This window comes from Lonchura striata, chromosome 6 (assembly GCF_046129695.1).
Source record: "Lonchura striata isolate bLonStr1 chromosome 6, bLonStr1.mat, whole genome shotgun sequence".
Classification (NCBI taxonomy): domain Eukaryota; kingdom Metazoa; phylum Chordata; class Aves; order Passeriformes; family Estrildidae; genus Lonchura; species Lonchura striata.
In genome coordinates, this window is record NC_134608.1 from 53,770,429 (window position 1) to 53,783,483 (window position 13,055).

At 58.2% G+C, this 13,055-nt stretch overlaps 3 protein-coding genes across 4 annotated transcripts; all 3 read right to left on the reverse strand.

Annotated features, from left to right (window-relative positions):
- Positions 1-504: 504 nt before the first annotated feature.
- On the reverse strand, positions 505-2,928 carry CCDC86 (coiled-coil domain containing 86). Its single transcript, XM_021556122.2, has 4 exons — positions 2,560-2,928; positions 2,116-2,245; positions 1,712-1,786; positions 505-1,121 (listed from the first exon to the last, which is right to left on the reverse strand). Exons 1-4 carry the CDS (start codon positions 2,763-2,765, stop codon positions 1,002-1,004), a joined length of 531 nt encoding a protein of 176 aa, XP_021411797.2. The 5' UTR covers positions 2,766-2,928; the 3' UTR covers positions 505-1,001.
- Positions 2,929-3,049: 121 nt separating this feature from the next.
- Positions 3,050-8,810, reverse strand: LOC116183694 (membrane-spanning 4-domains subfamily A member 15-like). Its single transcript, XM_077784433.1, has 8 exons — positions 8,736-8,810; positions 4,867-4,927; positions 4,546-4,769; positions 4,226-4,345; positions 4,030-4,086; positions 3,544-3,699; positions 3,314-3,433; positions 3,050-3,166 (listed from the first exon to the last, which is right to left on the reverse strand). Exons 1-8 carry the CDS (start codon positions 8,808-8,810, stop codon positions 3,158-3,160), a joined length of 822 nt encoding a protein of 273 aa, XP_077640559.1. The 3' UTR covers positions 3,050-3,157.
- A 421-nt stretch (positions 8,811-9,231) lies between these two features.
- LOC110485075 (membrane-spanning 4-domains subfamily A member 12) lies at positions 9,232-11,610 on the reverse strand. Of its 2 annotated transcripts, none has more exons than XM_021556121.3 (7): positions 11,455-11,610; positions 11,137-11,256; positions 10,773-10,829; positions 10,523-10,654; positions 10,072-10,185; positions 9,904-9,987; positions 9,232-9,650 (listed from the first exon to the last, which is right to left on the reverse strand). In XM_021556121.3, the coding sequence occupies exons 1-7, from the start codon at positions 11,542-11,544 to the stop codon at positions 9,630-9,632; spliced, it is 618 nt and encodes a 205-aa protein (XP_021411796.3). In that variant the 5' UTR covers positions 11,545-11,610; the 3' UTR covers positions 9,232-9,629. The 2 variants fall into 2 exon arrangements, 1 of the variants encoding a protein (XP_021411796.3); XR_013340203.1 differs by having other exon boundaries at positions 9,616-9,650; positions 10,072-10,178.
- Positions 11,611-13,055: the final 1,445 nt, after the last annotated feature.

The following is a 13,055-nucleotide window of genomic DNA, read 5'->3' on the forward strand; positions in this document are numbered from 1 at the left end:
GGCCCCAGTCCAGCCCTGGGAGGAGACACGGCTTCTCCCACATCCGTCCCACCAGGAAACCGGCCCCCCAGGGCCCCAGCTTCCCTCTCTTACCCCGCTGGGCAAAGCCTGGCCGTGGGCTCTGCAGAGGGAGAGGTTTGAGGAGTCCTTGGAAATCATTAACCCGGGAATGTCGAGGGCAGAGCCCTCCTGCCCCATGACCCCGTGCCCGCCTGGCCCCGGCCGCACCCTGAAATTCCTGCCAGTCCCCACTTTCCCTGTGGCACCCCCCCGTCCTGGACACAGATGGGACACACCCCGTTCCAATTCCCCCCCCCAAACTGTCACCCAGGATGAAGCTCCAGGGCCCCACATTCCCATCCCAGGGTTTCACACTGATTCCTGCAGTCCCATTTTCCAGCCGGTGCACCCCTTTGTTCCCCCATCCCCTCCATCCCGGCTCACAACCACATATCCCTCCCCCAGGAATAGAGAAAGGGGTGTTCACAGACCAAAAAAAAACAGGAATGTTAAATCCATGTAGATTTCCAACTTCCAGCCCCCAGCGAATTCCCAGCATTGCCCCCACACAGGAGGGGGTGTGACAACATGCCCCCTTCCTTGCTGATGGGTTCCGGGGCTCATTCCCAACAGGAATTCCCTTCAAGGAATGAGGGCCCATGGCACACTCCAATCCTAGGAATGCCTTAGGGAAGGCCCCAGCTGGAGCCACCAGTTCCCAGAGCCACTGGAAACAAATCCATCTCAGTTCCTATTCATTTTTATAAGGAAAAGGCAAATTTGGGAAAGCAAAGTTCTGTTCCAGCCTCTGGCACCAGCTGCATCCTGATTCCACAGGGACTGGGGGATCCAGCAGCAGGAATGCCTGTGGAATACACCCCCCAGCCCTGTCCTGTTGTTTGTCCAACACTGAGGGTCCTGCCAGCCATTCCTGCCTGGCAAGCTGAGGGAAAAGCCCTGGGAAGGAGCAGGATCCTGGTGGCAGTATCCCAAATCCTGCCTCATTCCGTGGCCGTGCTGCGCCTCACGGGCGTCTTCTGGAGCAGGGCCAGTGTATCCCGCTTTTCCACCCGCCTCAGCTGCTTCTTCTTGGCCCTCTTGAGCTTCAGGGGGTTCCGGATCTGGGAAATGGGAAAAGAGAGGAGATTTCATGGGATCATCGTGTCCTGGAATGGTTTGGGTTGGAAGGGCCCTTAGGGATGACCCAGTTCCCCCCCTGGCCACGGGCAGGGACACTTTCCACTAGTGCAGGTGGCTCCAAGCCCTGTCCTGGAGCATTTCCAGGAATGGAGCAGAGTGTGGGAATGAGGCAGGATGGGCCTGGATGGCTCCCAGCCTCCTACCACCAAGGATTCAGGATCTAGGAGGGGATTTATCCCAAAACTCACCCCATCCTCACCCTGAGCTCTTCACCACACCCACCCTGAGCTCCCAGCTCTCTTCCCAATGGAAAATCCATGATTTCCCCACATGGATCCCCACCAGTGCAGCATTCCCCTCACTCCACCACCCCATCATCCCTCAGTTCCAAGTTTGGGAGAACATGGGGGACACGCTTCCAGCATGCCCAGCTTTACTGGGAATCTCCCAGTGCTCCCAGGATCCTCCAGAGACAGAGAGAGGAACTGGAGCAAATTGGAGGCTGATCCACAGGGGGCTGGAGGCTGTGGGGTGCTGCCAGGGTTGTTCCCAGCCGGCACAGGGGACTCACCACTTGGACAATCTCGGCTTTCCGCTCGTTTTCCAGGCGCCGCTTCAGGTTTTCCTCCCGCCTCCGCTTCTTTTCCTGTGGGAGCAGCACCACAACATTCCCTGCGGGTCCCTTCCCCTGGGATTAAACCCAAACCAGGCAATGCCCAGCCAAGTGTGAAATCTGTCATTCCAGCAGCTTTTCCACCCCGGCTGAGGCTGGAATTGACCCAGGGAGTTTATTCCGAGTCAGTGACTTGGGGCATGTGACCGTCAGCGACTGGATTTGGCACCAGGACAGGGAATTCTCCATCCCAGCTGCCCTTTTCCTGGGCTCTGCCACAGCTCTAAGGGCCGGGAAGAGGACAGAGACATGGGATTGTGCTTGGGAAAGATGGGAATTCTCCAGCTCCCGAGTCCCGTTACCTCTTTCTCCCTCTGCTTGGCTTCCTCCAGCTGCCGTGCCAGATCCCGGACCAGCTTCCTCTCCTGCCTCTCCTTCATTTTCCGTGCCCAGGAGCTGCGGAGCGCCTTGTCCTGGATCATGTGGGAGAACCTGCGCGGGCACACGGGAGGTGTTGGATCCTCAAAAACCCCGGCATGCAGCCGGGGCCACTCTCCAGAATTCCATGAGACTCCGCCAACCTCGGAGCATCCCACGGCATCCTCACCTCCTCTACATCCCCTCCAGGTCATCCCTGTCACCTCCGGATCCTTCCTAAAGCTTATGGATATCTCCGGAACGCCCTCACAAGCCCCGGAGAGGCCCCCAAACAATCCTGTCCCCCTCAAAGTTCCCCCAAACCTCATGACCCCTCAAACATCCCTTCTGGAGCCCAGAGCCCCCCAGATCCCCGCCTCGCTTCCCACCTCTTCTTCCCGGGATCCTTCCACACCCGTCCCGACTTGGGCTTGCCCCGCGGGATGGCCACCACCGCCTCCTGCCGCTTCTTGCCGCCTTTCCGCCGCCGCCGAGCCGCGGCCGGAGCCGAGGCGGCCCCGCTGGGCCCCTCTGGGGTGGCTCCCGGTCCCGGTCCCGATCCCGGTCCCGGGGTCCCCTCGTTCTCCCCATCCATGATCCACGCGGCTCGGCGTCGCAGGAGATGACGTCATTGCAGCGCTCTCCGCGGAAGCGCGAAGCCAGAGCGCCTTCCTGGCCGCCATTTTTGTATTGGGCAACGCGCTCCGCGCACGGCGGCGGCCGCCATCTTTGTACCGGGTACGGCCGCCATCTTTGTGCCGGGCAGCACCGCCCACCACCGTGGCCGCCGGTACCGGGACCCCCCGAATTCCTCCAAACACAGCCGGGGCGAGGCCCCCCGTACCCCGAGTAACCCCCGGAGACACGCGCGGGCTGGGCTGGGGGAGAGGCCTTTATTGGGGGCCGAACACGCTGAGGGCATCGCAGGGGGCTCCGGTAGCGGGACCCGCCCCGGGATGCGGCAGCACGTGCGGGGCTTGGCCGCGGCTACAGCGCCTGGGAAAGCAAAAACAGGGAAATCCTGGGAAATCTCTGCGAGGGACACGGGAACGCCCGGATCGGGGCGGCCCTTCGGGGGAAGGAAGGGATGGCTGAGCATTCCAGGGATTTCCAAGGGTCCCCGTGGATCCCCGCCTCCCTCACCAGCTGGGTGTACGTCTGCTGCCGGACCGCGTCGTATCCGAACGCCAGAACCGCCACGGCCACGCAGAATTCCAGGAGGATGAGGAGCACCAAGGTGGAATCCAGCCCGTTGCTCAGCATCTGCAAGGAGGAGGAGAAGGGGAATATCCCGGCATCCACCACCCGAACAGAAGCTGGATCCTTGAACAGCCCGCCCAGAGACTTGGGATTCCCTTCCCGGGTGTCCCTACCTTGCTCTCCATGCTGAGGCACCATTCCGGGAGGGTCTGGAAGGGCTCGGGCTCCTCGCAGCCGGGCAGGACCCGGCTGATGGCCGTGCCATGGATCCCGGTGGCCACCAGCGTGCCCAGGACAACGCCCACATTGACCACACAGCAGGTCTTGACCTGCGGGAAGCACCCGGTGACACGGACCCCGGGAAGGGCTGCTTCCCACATGGATTATTCAACCGGGATCAGAGATCTCCTGGAGAAGCCACCCAGTTTTGTCCTACTTATCCCACAGTGATTCCAAAGCTATGAAGGTATCCTTGGAACTTTTATCCCCCTCATCCCACGATGAGCCCCATCCTGTGCTCCATGTGGGAGAGCTGGGCACTTCCCAAGCAGGAGACTGGCCTATGGATCCTGAATCCAGACTATGGAGGGGTCCTGGCAGCTGCTGGAAGAGACATAAGGAATGGGGGGACACCTTGTCCGTCCCAGCCTGGATCTTACCAGCACAGGGCTGTCTCTCCTTTCACTTTCCACCAGCAACGAGCCCGAGACCAGGAGCTACTTGGAAAACAGCAGGAATTGGTGTCAGCAGCAAGGCACCTTTCCGTGGCACCCTTCCCGGTGTCCCTCCAGCTGGGAACTGGGGTTCAGGGATGCACAAACACCCCGAGATTGCCACATCCTCGTCCCAACTTACCAGGATCCCCAGCCAGAAGAGGGTGCCGCTGGCCACAGGGAGGGAAGGGTTGCTGTGCTCCGACAGTGTCAGGATGATCCCAAAGCAGATGTGGACAATTCCAGTGAAGATGTGGATGATCTGGGGAAGGATGAGGAAGAGGGATCCCTATCCCATTACTGTGAGACCCATCCCACCCCAATCCCACATCACAGTGCTGGGAAGGGACTGGGAGAGACACCTGTCCCAACATCCTCTCCAGCCAGCCAGGGACAACATCCAGCAGGACAATCCCTGTGGATCCCCAATCCCTGCCGGGCCCCTGGAGGGCCATGTCTCACCCCGAACACCCTGGGATGAGCCCTCTGGAAGCCATGTGTTTGGAATGAGGTCCTGGCAGGGGCCTGGGAGCCTGAGGCCAGCTGGGCCGCCTGGGGATCCGTGGCCGGGATCACCTCCGTGATGATCCTCACATTGGCGGCGTCCGTCACCGTGGTGGCCGCCACGGCCTGGGAGCGAGCCCAGGAAGCTGAAGGAACTCCCAGCTGCCTTCCTCCTCCTCTTCCTCCTCACCACAGTCCCTTTGCTGTCCAAAACCCCAGGAGGTGCTGGCCTGGCAGGGACACACTCCTGCTGCCCTTTGCTCCCTGTGGGAAGCTCACTCATGGAATTCCCGTCAGGGCCCTCTTGCTCAACGAGGCGGCTTTGGAGGCTCCCAAAATCCTGCACGAGAAGAGGGAGGGAAGGACAGGGAATCCCTCCCTGGGCTCTGCATCCTTGGGAAGAGTTGGATGCTTTTCCTTGGGATGCTCCAAGACCCACTTTCCATCCCAAATTGTGGATGCTTTGCTTGGGAAACAGTCCTGTACTTAGCTTGGTACCTAATGAGGTGTTCATAACCTAACCCTGCCCACTTGCCAGGAAAAACTCACACTGAGACAGGAAACTTTATAAACCCTGTTATCAAGGAAGCTCCTTTATTGCCATTTTTGGGAATTCTCCCTCCCTGTGGATTTGTGCCCAGTGAGGACACACAGAAGGGATTCAGGGATCCCTGACCCACTCTGTCGGGTACCAGAGGGAAAGGAGATGCTGTTATTTATGATGGGAAATGGGAGCTCGGGCTGGGAATGGAGCCACCACACATGGTGAGGGGATCCTGAGGGATTCAGAGGCCCCTGCCTGCCTCCATCCCTCCCTCCTCCCAGAAAACAGCCATGTCCTTTTCTCCAGGAGCATTGGGATACCCCATGCCGACCTGGAGAACTCCTCAGGTTTCCTGGATGTCTGATGTGTGCAAGGTAGGAATTTCTTGGTGGAACGGGAATTTTTAGGTCCAGGATTCTGGCATCACCCCAACACCTCTCTCTCTACCTGGGAAAGGACAGGACCCTCCAGCTGACGATTTCAGGAGCAGGTGGAGCAACTTTGTGGAAGTTTTTTCCTTCTCTCTGGCTCTAGAGGGAGCCGAGAGGCCGCGTTTGGAAGCGCCGCGCTTCCAGAGCGCAGGAATGGCTTCCAGCCCTGGAGCTGGCTTGGAAAAACTTGGGCTAGTGGGAGGTGTCCCTGCCCATGGCAGGGGGATGGAACTGGATGATCCTCAAGGCTCCTTCCATCCCAAACCATTTCAGGATTCTGTGCCCTTCCCATGCTCCCACACTCCAGGGAATGGGACACCCCCTCCAAACCAGCCCAAATTGTAAACTAAAAAAGAGCTGGAAGAACAGACCTGGAGAGCAAAGAGTAGCAACTCACGTCTCCATCCCAGCTCCAATGGCATTCCTCCATCCCACCCATGACCTTCCTCCATCCTGCATCCCTGATGGAAGCGTGCACTTGGCCTTGTAAAGGGCTGCATCTGGCAGCACAGCTTTCCAGGAAAAACATGGACATGGATGAGATTCAGCCTCTTCATCACATTCTTGATGCCTCAGAGCCTTTAATTCCTGCTGGTGCCTCATCCCTCTCAACACTCCAGTCCTAACAATCCCAGGGATCTCATTCCAGCCCCAGGAAGGAACACTTGAGCCTCCGTGGAAATTCTGGGATCCCCTCTTTAGCCTTTAGGCAGCCAGGGTATCCTCCACCATTATCCACGGCTCACATTCCCAGCCAAAACCACCCTACACGGTAGATTTCCTCCCAAATCCGCCTTTCCAGATTGCTACAGCATTCCTGAAGTTCCAGCCTTGCAGGCAGGAACAGCCGTGACTGCCCTGAGCCCCCCAAACCCCACTTTCTGAGCAAGGGATCCACGTAAAAAGCACTTTCCCCTTTCCTAAATAAACCCAGGTCCAGCTGGGGATGGCAGGAGCCCAAGGTAGGATGTCAGGATTTGTTTTGGAAGCAGATTCCAGAGGAGGTGAAGCTTTGAAGCAGATGCAGGGAAGCAGCAGGGCCAGGTGGTGGAGCTTTCCAACCTTTTCTTTGCAGGAATTTTTGGCTTTGTAGATATATACAACACATTCCTTGGATTTTAATGTTCTTTTTCCTATTTTCTAGGACAAGTTTTGGATGGGGGAAGCCTGACTGGATGCTCAGGGGGGATCAGCGAGACCCTCCCAAATTCCCTCCCACCAGCACAGGACAAAATTTATGAGCCTGGTGGAACCAAACTTCTTTTTCCAACCCCAAAATCTGTGAGGTTTTTTTCCAAAGAAAACAGATTACGACGGAGAAAAGCTCTCCAAAGAAACTTGCTGCTTCCTGAGACAAACTTTATATCCTCATAAAAATACCCAAAGTCAACATTTTGCTTTGCTTCCAGGTGTTTCTGCTTCCCACAGGGCTCTTTCCATACTGATTCCAGAAGGAAAGTCATGTTTTCTGGGAGAGGTTTCGGGTTTTCTGGCTTTAAATATCCAAGTGTCCATCCTGGATGAGGAAATCTAGAGCAGGGAGTAGGCGGGAGGTTGGGGGGGCATCGCTGGCTGCTGGGGTGATCCATACCTGGCATTTGGGACACTGTGACATTGCTCCCAAACCCTGTCCCAGATGTGTCCATCAACCCCTGCACGTGACATTCCAGCCTTTGATCTACTCATTCCCGGGAAGACTCCTGAGGCTGCAGAAAAGTTCCAGAAAACTTTTCCAAGACTTCACCGGCATCGACCTCCACTGACAGTCCTGGAATGGGACCTTAAACACTTCCAGGGATGGGGCAGCCACAACTTCCCTGGAAAATCCATTCCAGCATCTCACCACCCTCACAGGGAAAAATTTCTTCCTAGTATCCCATCTAAACCCACCTCCTGGCAGTGGGAAGCCATTGCCCCTTGTTCTGGCCCTACAGGCTCTTTTCTAAAGTCCCTCTCCAGCTCTCTTGAGGCACCTTTAGGTGCTGGAGGAGTGCCCAAAGTCAGTCTCTTCCCATGGGGGAGAGACATTGGGACACCCCAGTTTATCCCACAGTTCCCCTTTCCAGCTCCTCCAAGGGTTTTGGTTTCCTGTAGGGACCATCACCAGCAGGGACACAAAACTCTGTGGCCCCTGTCACCTGCTATTCCTAACTCCTGGAAGTCTCCACTCCCCCTAGATCTGCAAATTCCCACCTAAAAATAAAAATATATTTAAAAGCCCCACATTCCCATCAAGCCTTAAACACTTAGTCCAGCATTTTCAGGGAAAGCCACATCTGAACACTGGGATACTGCAGGAAAACAGAGCCTGGTGCTGGTGGAAGAGGAGGAAACCTCCTTCCCAGGAAACCACCACATTAGGAAAACACAGAGCTTGGATGGGAGGCAGGATGGCTTCGTGGTGGTCTCCATGGAGCTGGGAGAGGCTGGGATGCTCCAGAGCCGCAGGTGAGGAGCTGGACCTGTAATGGGCTGTGGCCATGGGCTGAGCAGAGGCAGCCTGTTCCTCCTGCTCCCCAAATCCCTGGGGCTTTTCCTACTGATCGGGCTCATTATTTTTTCAGAGCCGGGAACAGAAATAACTGACAGGGAGTGAATAATCCATGAGGCTTTGGCTGAGCAGCAGGAGCACTGTCAGGGAGTGTGGGAAGGAGAAGAAAAACACTTGAGCGACCCCAAAACCTAGGGGAATGTTCAAAGAGGAGGTCACTAATCCCACTCTAGCACTGGAGGGGAAATTTGGGATTAATCCTGCCCCCAAAAATTGAGATAATTCTCCCCCAGAGCACTGGGAACTCACCAGGATGTTCCCACCCCTTGGAAAATTGGCACTGGGGTCTCTTTCCTCACCTCCATCCCACCTTTCCATTTCCATGAGCTTGGGATAATCCTTAAATAATTTGATGCCGCTGGATGCTCATCAGCGCCTCGTTAAATCCACCAGCATTCCCACAGATGCAGGATAATGAAGAGTGGAGCCATAAATGAGCTTGTCAGGAGCTGACAAACCTGGCCCTGTTCAAAATGATCCCAGAGCCCTTTTTCTTCCCTGAAAATAAAGAAATTTTTAGGCATTGCTGCATGGATAAGGTTTGGGAGCGCCCCTCAGCACCATTCCCACCACCCAGGATTGTGGGAACAGGGAGCACATGACACCAGTGTCCCCGTGTCACCTCCAAGAGCGGCTCCAGCCCCGGGGCAGCTTCTCCGGTGGCGGAAGAACCGGGATGTGCTGGCGTCACCGGCATCGCCGCCAGCTGTCCGGCTGCTCCGGCTGAGCTAAAGATAGCAGAACCGTGCTGGAATGGGGGGGTGGAGGGGGTTTGGGGAGCGCAGCTCCCTCGGGAGACCAGGTACCCTGGTTTAGAGAGTGGAGTTCCAGCAGGAGAGGGGATTAGAGGGGCAGAATTCCCTCAGGAGAGCAGGCACCAGGAGTTTAGAGGAGCAAAACTCCCTTGGGAGATGGTGCCAGGGGTTTAGGGGAGCAGAATTCCTCTCAGGGAAAGCAAGCAGGTACCAGGAGTTCAAGGCGGGCAGAATTCCATCAGGAAAGAGAGAGCAAGTATCCCTAAATCAGGCAGGATGAGCCTCTTTCCTGAGGGGCAGCAGCTCTGTGAGGGGGGAAGTGTAGCTCCCACACTGAAAATTCCCAAATTCAAGAGACACAAGCCCGGAGAGAGCGTTTATTCCCAAGAGAAAATGAAGCCAACAGGGGACGAGCCGAGGTAGATGCTCCGGTGACCTGCCCGGCTCCCAGCACACATCGGGGTCACTCCAAACCACCAGGAATTCCTGAACCCCAACATGAGCGAACCCCAGCATCCCGCCAGGGATTGACAGGCAGGAATTGCCCAAGATTTCCCCCTTGGAGAAGCCCTTCCCACAGCAGCCAGCAAGTGGAGCCCCTCAGACCAGGCCCAGGGGCAGAGGGGCAGGGAATTTGGGGGTGTCCCTGGCTTTTGAGGGGGGACCAGCGCATCCCAGCCGGCAGCACAGTGGGAGGAGGATGCCGTAGCTCTGGGATTTAGGAGTGATGGAGGCAGGATCCCATTCCAACATCCTCGGTGTCAAACTTCAGGAGCAGCTAGCTGCAAAGAGACCAGGAGGTGTTTTGGAAAGGGGGCAGGATTTGGGGGGACCCCACGCTCAGCACCCACCACCCACGGAGGTTTGGGATCTCCTCCCCATTCCCAGAGCAGAGGGATGGATGCTCCAGGATGCTCCCTGGGGATTGGGGTGGGATGTTTCCCCAGGGAGGGGACAGCGATGGCAGCATGATGGGGACTGTCATCCCAGGAGCCATCCCAAAGCTGATTCCGCCCCTATCCAGGCTTGGATCACCTCGCTGTAGCTGGGAGGCTGAGGCAGCTCCGCCGGTGGCACGGCCAGATCCACACGGGTGGCACTGGGGACAATCAGCATGGCCTGGGGAACACCAGGATTATGGCAGACACTGGGATCACGGGATGCACTTTTTGGGATCCATCCCTGCCACCCCCCTCATCTTACCTCGTTGGAGCTGAGGCGGGTGGCCCGGCACCAGAAATTGGCAGTGGCCACGGCGATGCAGAATTCCAGGATGGTGAAGATGAGCAGCACGATGGAAATCCCATTCCCTGCGAGCTCCAGGAGGGGGAAAACCCCGTCAGTACCCCCCCAACAGCGCCCACGAGGATGAACCCCACACAGGGCAGCATTCTGTGGCTCCCCCTTCCTTTCCCTCTGCATCCCTGGCTCCAAGGTCTCACTCCAAGCCCTCCATGCCACGTTTTTATGGCTCATGGATGCATCCAGGGGGTGACTCATCTCCCAAGGTACCAGCCGAAAATAGGTCGTGCCGGCAGAGGAGAAACCGCCACCCCAACAGGAATTTGGGAAAGGGCACAACACCCCTTGAGGGCTGGAGAAAAGGCCGTGGGAGGGTTCCCAAGGGCAGGAATTCCACCAAGTGGGATTTTACCAGGACGAGATAGCTGTAGTAGTTGAAGCTGGAGCGGTAGAGCCCGTTGAGGTTGAGGTCCACGATGAAGGCTACGATTCCCAGGAGCGCGAAGATCGCACTGATGACGTTCATGGTCTGGCTGCCCTTCACCTGTGGGCACCCGGGGGGCTTTGGGGAGGGGGGAGGGTGGCAGACCCCCCCAAAGCACCAGGGGGACACCCCACCTCCCCCATGGGATCACTCCCGGCGGGCTCCTGGGAAAACTCACCGCGCATTCCGTGGGGCTCTTCTCAGCGCCGATGGAGAGGCACCCGGAGATGATGAACTGCAGCAGGAGAGACGGGGCTCAGCTGGCGCTGAGGGCACCCCAAACCTGCCCAGAGGTAGCACAGGGGACATACTGACCCCTCCTGCCCTTGATTCCCAGCTGCCGAGGTCATGGGAGCCACAAGTGCATCATTCCCTGTGAGCATCCCTTCCAATGGGCATCCCACCTGCTGGCATCCCCCCCAGCAGAATTCCCTTCCCTGTGGGCATTGTTCCCTGGTGCGATTCCCTTCCTGGTGGGCAACCCCTCCCACCCCAGGCGGTCTTTCCCGGTGGGAATCCCTTCCCAGCCCCCCGGCACGTACAGACACGCCGCCTAGGAAGGGGATCTCTCCGATGACGAAGACGGAGGTGTAGACATTGGTCAGCGTGGTCAGGACGATCCCGAAGCCGATGTGCAGGAATCCCGTCATAATCTGGATGGTCTGGAAGAGCGGGATGGGTGGGAACGGGGTCAACTCAACCCCCCTGCCCACAGAGCCACCCTGGGGATGTGGGATGCCTTAATCCCAGCGCCTCTCCGGATACACAGCACCCCTCGAGGGATCAGCAGGAATCCCTCGGGAACGGGCTGAGGGAGGATTTTCCAAGCGTTACTCCCCCCCCGACCCCCCCAAACTCACCCCCATGACGCGGTTCTTGCCCTTGGGGAGGGTCTCCGCCGTGTACATGACGGCGCGGCTGCCCAGCCGGAGGCTCCCCATGCCCTGCATGAGGAGAGCGGGGGGCACCGGGACCCCCCGGAGCAGCCCCGGTCCCCACCGGGGCCGCCCCTGCCCCACCCCGCCACGGCCCGCGCCCATTGGCTGAGCGCCGTGACGTCACGGCTGCGGTATCCCCCCCCCGGGGCACCGCCCAGCCCACGGGGGACACGGGGGGATACTGGGGACAGCCCCCCCAAAACCCGGGGATGCTGGGGACAGGCTCCCCAAAACCCGGGGATGCTGGGGACAGCCCCCCCAAAACCCGGGGATGGCGGGGACAGCCCCCCCAAAACCCGGGGATGCTGAGGACAGCCTCCCCAAAACCCGGGGATGCTGGGCACAGCTTCCCCAAAACCCGGGGATGCTGAGGACAGCCCCCCCAAAACCCGGGGATGCTGGGGACAGCCCCCCCAAAACCCGGGGATGCTGGGCACAGCTCCCCCAAAACCCGGGGATGCTGGGCACAGCTCCCCCAAAACCCGGGGATGCTGGGGACAGTCCCCCCAAAACCCGGGGATGGCGGGGACAGCCCCCCCCAAAACCCGGGAATGGCGGGGACAGCCCCCCCAAAGCCCGCGGATGCTGGGGACAGCTCCCCCAAAACCCGGGGATGGCGGGCACAGCTTCCCCAAAACCCGGGGATGACGGGGACAGCTCCCCCAAAACCCGGGGATGCTGGGGACAGACCCCCCAAAACCTGGGGTTGGTGGGAAGTGGGGCTGGGAAGATGCTCCGTGGGGTGCCCTGGCTCTGTGGGGCAATTCCCAGTGTTGGCCCCCCCCACTCCAGGACACCGTGTTCCCCCCGCCGGGAAGAGCTGTTCATCCCAAATCCACACGCAAGTTAAGGAAATCGGGGTGTCAGCCCTCCCCAGGCTGCGTGTCCCTCCTCTTATTCCCGCTCCTTCCAACTCCACGCCGCGTTCACGGGAGCACAGATAGAAGAAAAAAAAAAAAAGAAAAAAAAAAAAAGAGAGATAAATAAAAAAAAAAAGAGGAAAAAACCAACAGAAAACAAAAAAAAAAAAAAAAAAAAAAAAAAAACCCAAAACCAAAAAAAAAAACACAAAACCACGCCGCAGCGAATTCCTGGAAGAAAAATCCATCAAGGGCCATTAGGCTCCTGCGGCTCCTCCCCGCAGAGCCGGGACACGGGCGGGGGTAGGGGCGGCACCCAGGACGGAGCTGGGCTCTGCCCAGGCGTGATTTCCCCTGGATCTCCGTCCCCAGGAAGGGGTGGGCTGGAATAGCCTGGATTTGCTCCCTGTTGCAGGACGGAAGGAGTAGAGGGGATCCCCCACACTGATCCCATACACTTTCCTCCCAAACTGTCTTCATTTCCCATTTTTGGGGTGTCCAGCCCCGAGGAGAAGCAACCAAGAGGTCCAGGCAGAGGATTAAACCTGAAATCAGGGAATAATGAACACACAGGGAATGAGAGGGACACACAGTACCACCCTGCACCCCGAAATTCATGGAGGACACCCCTGTACCCCATCCTGATCTGGACAACACCACACT

Coding starts and splice junctions, on each gene's coding strand:
- CCDC86 (XM_021556122.2), bottom strand. CDS start 2,765: ATGGATGGGGAGAACGAGGGGACCCCGGGACCGGGATCGGGACCGGGA. Junction 2,246..2,559: donor AAGGATCCCGGGAAGAAGAG/GTGGGAAGCGAG, acceptor GTGCCCGCGCAG/GTTCTCCCACATGATCCAGG. Junction 1,787..2,115: donor CCAAGCAGAGGGAGAAAGAG/GTAACGGGACTC, acceptor CTGCTCCCACAG/GAAAAGAAGCGGAGGCGGGA.
- LOC116183694 (XM_077784433.1), bottom strand. CDS start 8,810: ATGCCGGTGACGCCAGCACATCCCGGTTCTTCCGCCACCGGAGAAGCT. Junction 4,346..4,545: donor CTCATCCCAGGGTGTTCGGG/GTGAGACATGGC, acceptor ATCCTTCCCCAG/ATCATCCACATCTTCACTGG. Junction 3,434..3,543: donor GCCTCAGCATGGAGAGCAAG/GTAGGGACACCC, acceptor TCCTCCTTGCAG/ATGCTGAGCAACGGGCTGGA.
- LOC110485075 (XM_021556121.3), bottom strand. CDS start 11,544: ATGCAGGGCATGGGGAGCCTCCGGCTGGGCAGCCGCGCCGTCATGTAC. Junction 11,257..11,454: donor GCAAGAACCGCGTCATGGGG/GTGAGTTTGGGG, acceptor CCGCTCTTCCAG/ACCATCCAGATTATGACGGG. Junction 10,655..10,772: donor AGAGCCCCACGGAATGCGCG/GTGAGTTTTCCC, acceptor GGGTGCCCACAG/GTGAAGGGCAGCCAGACCAT.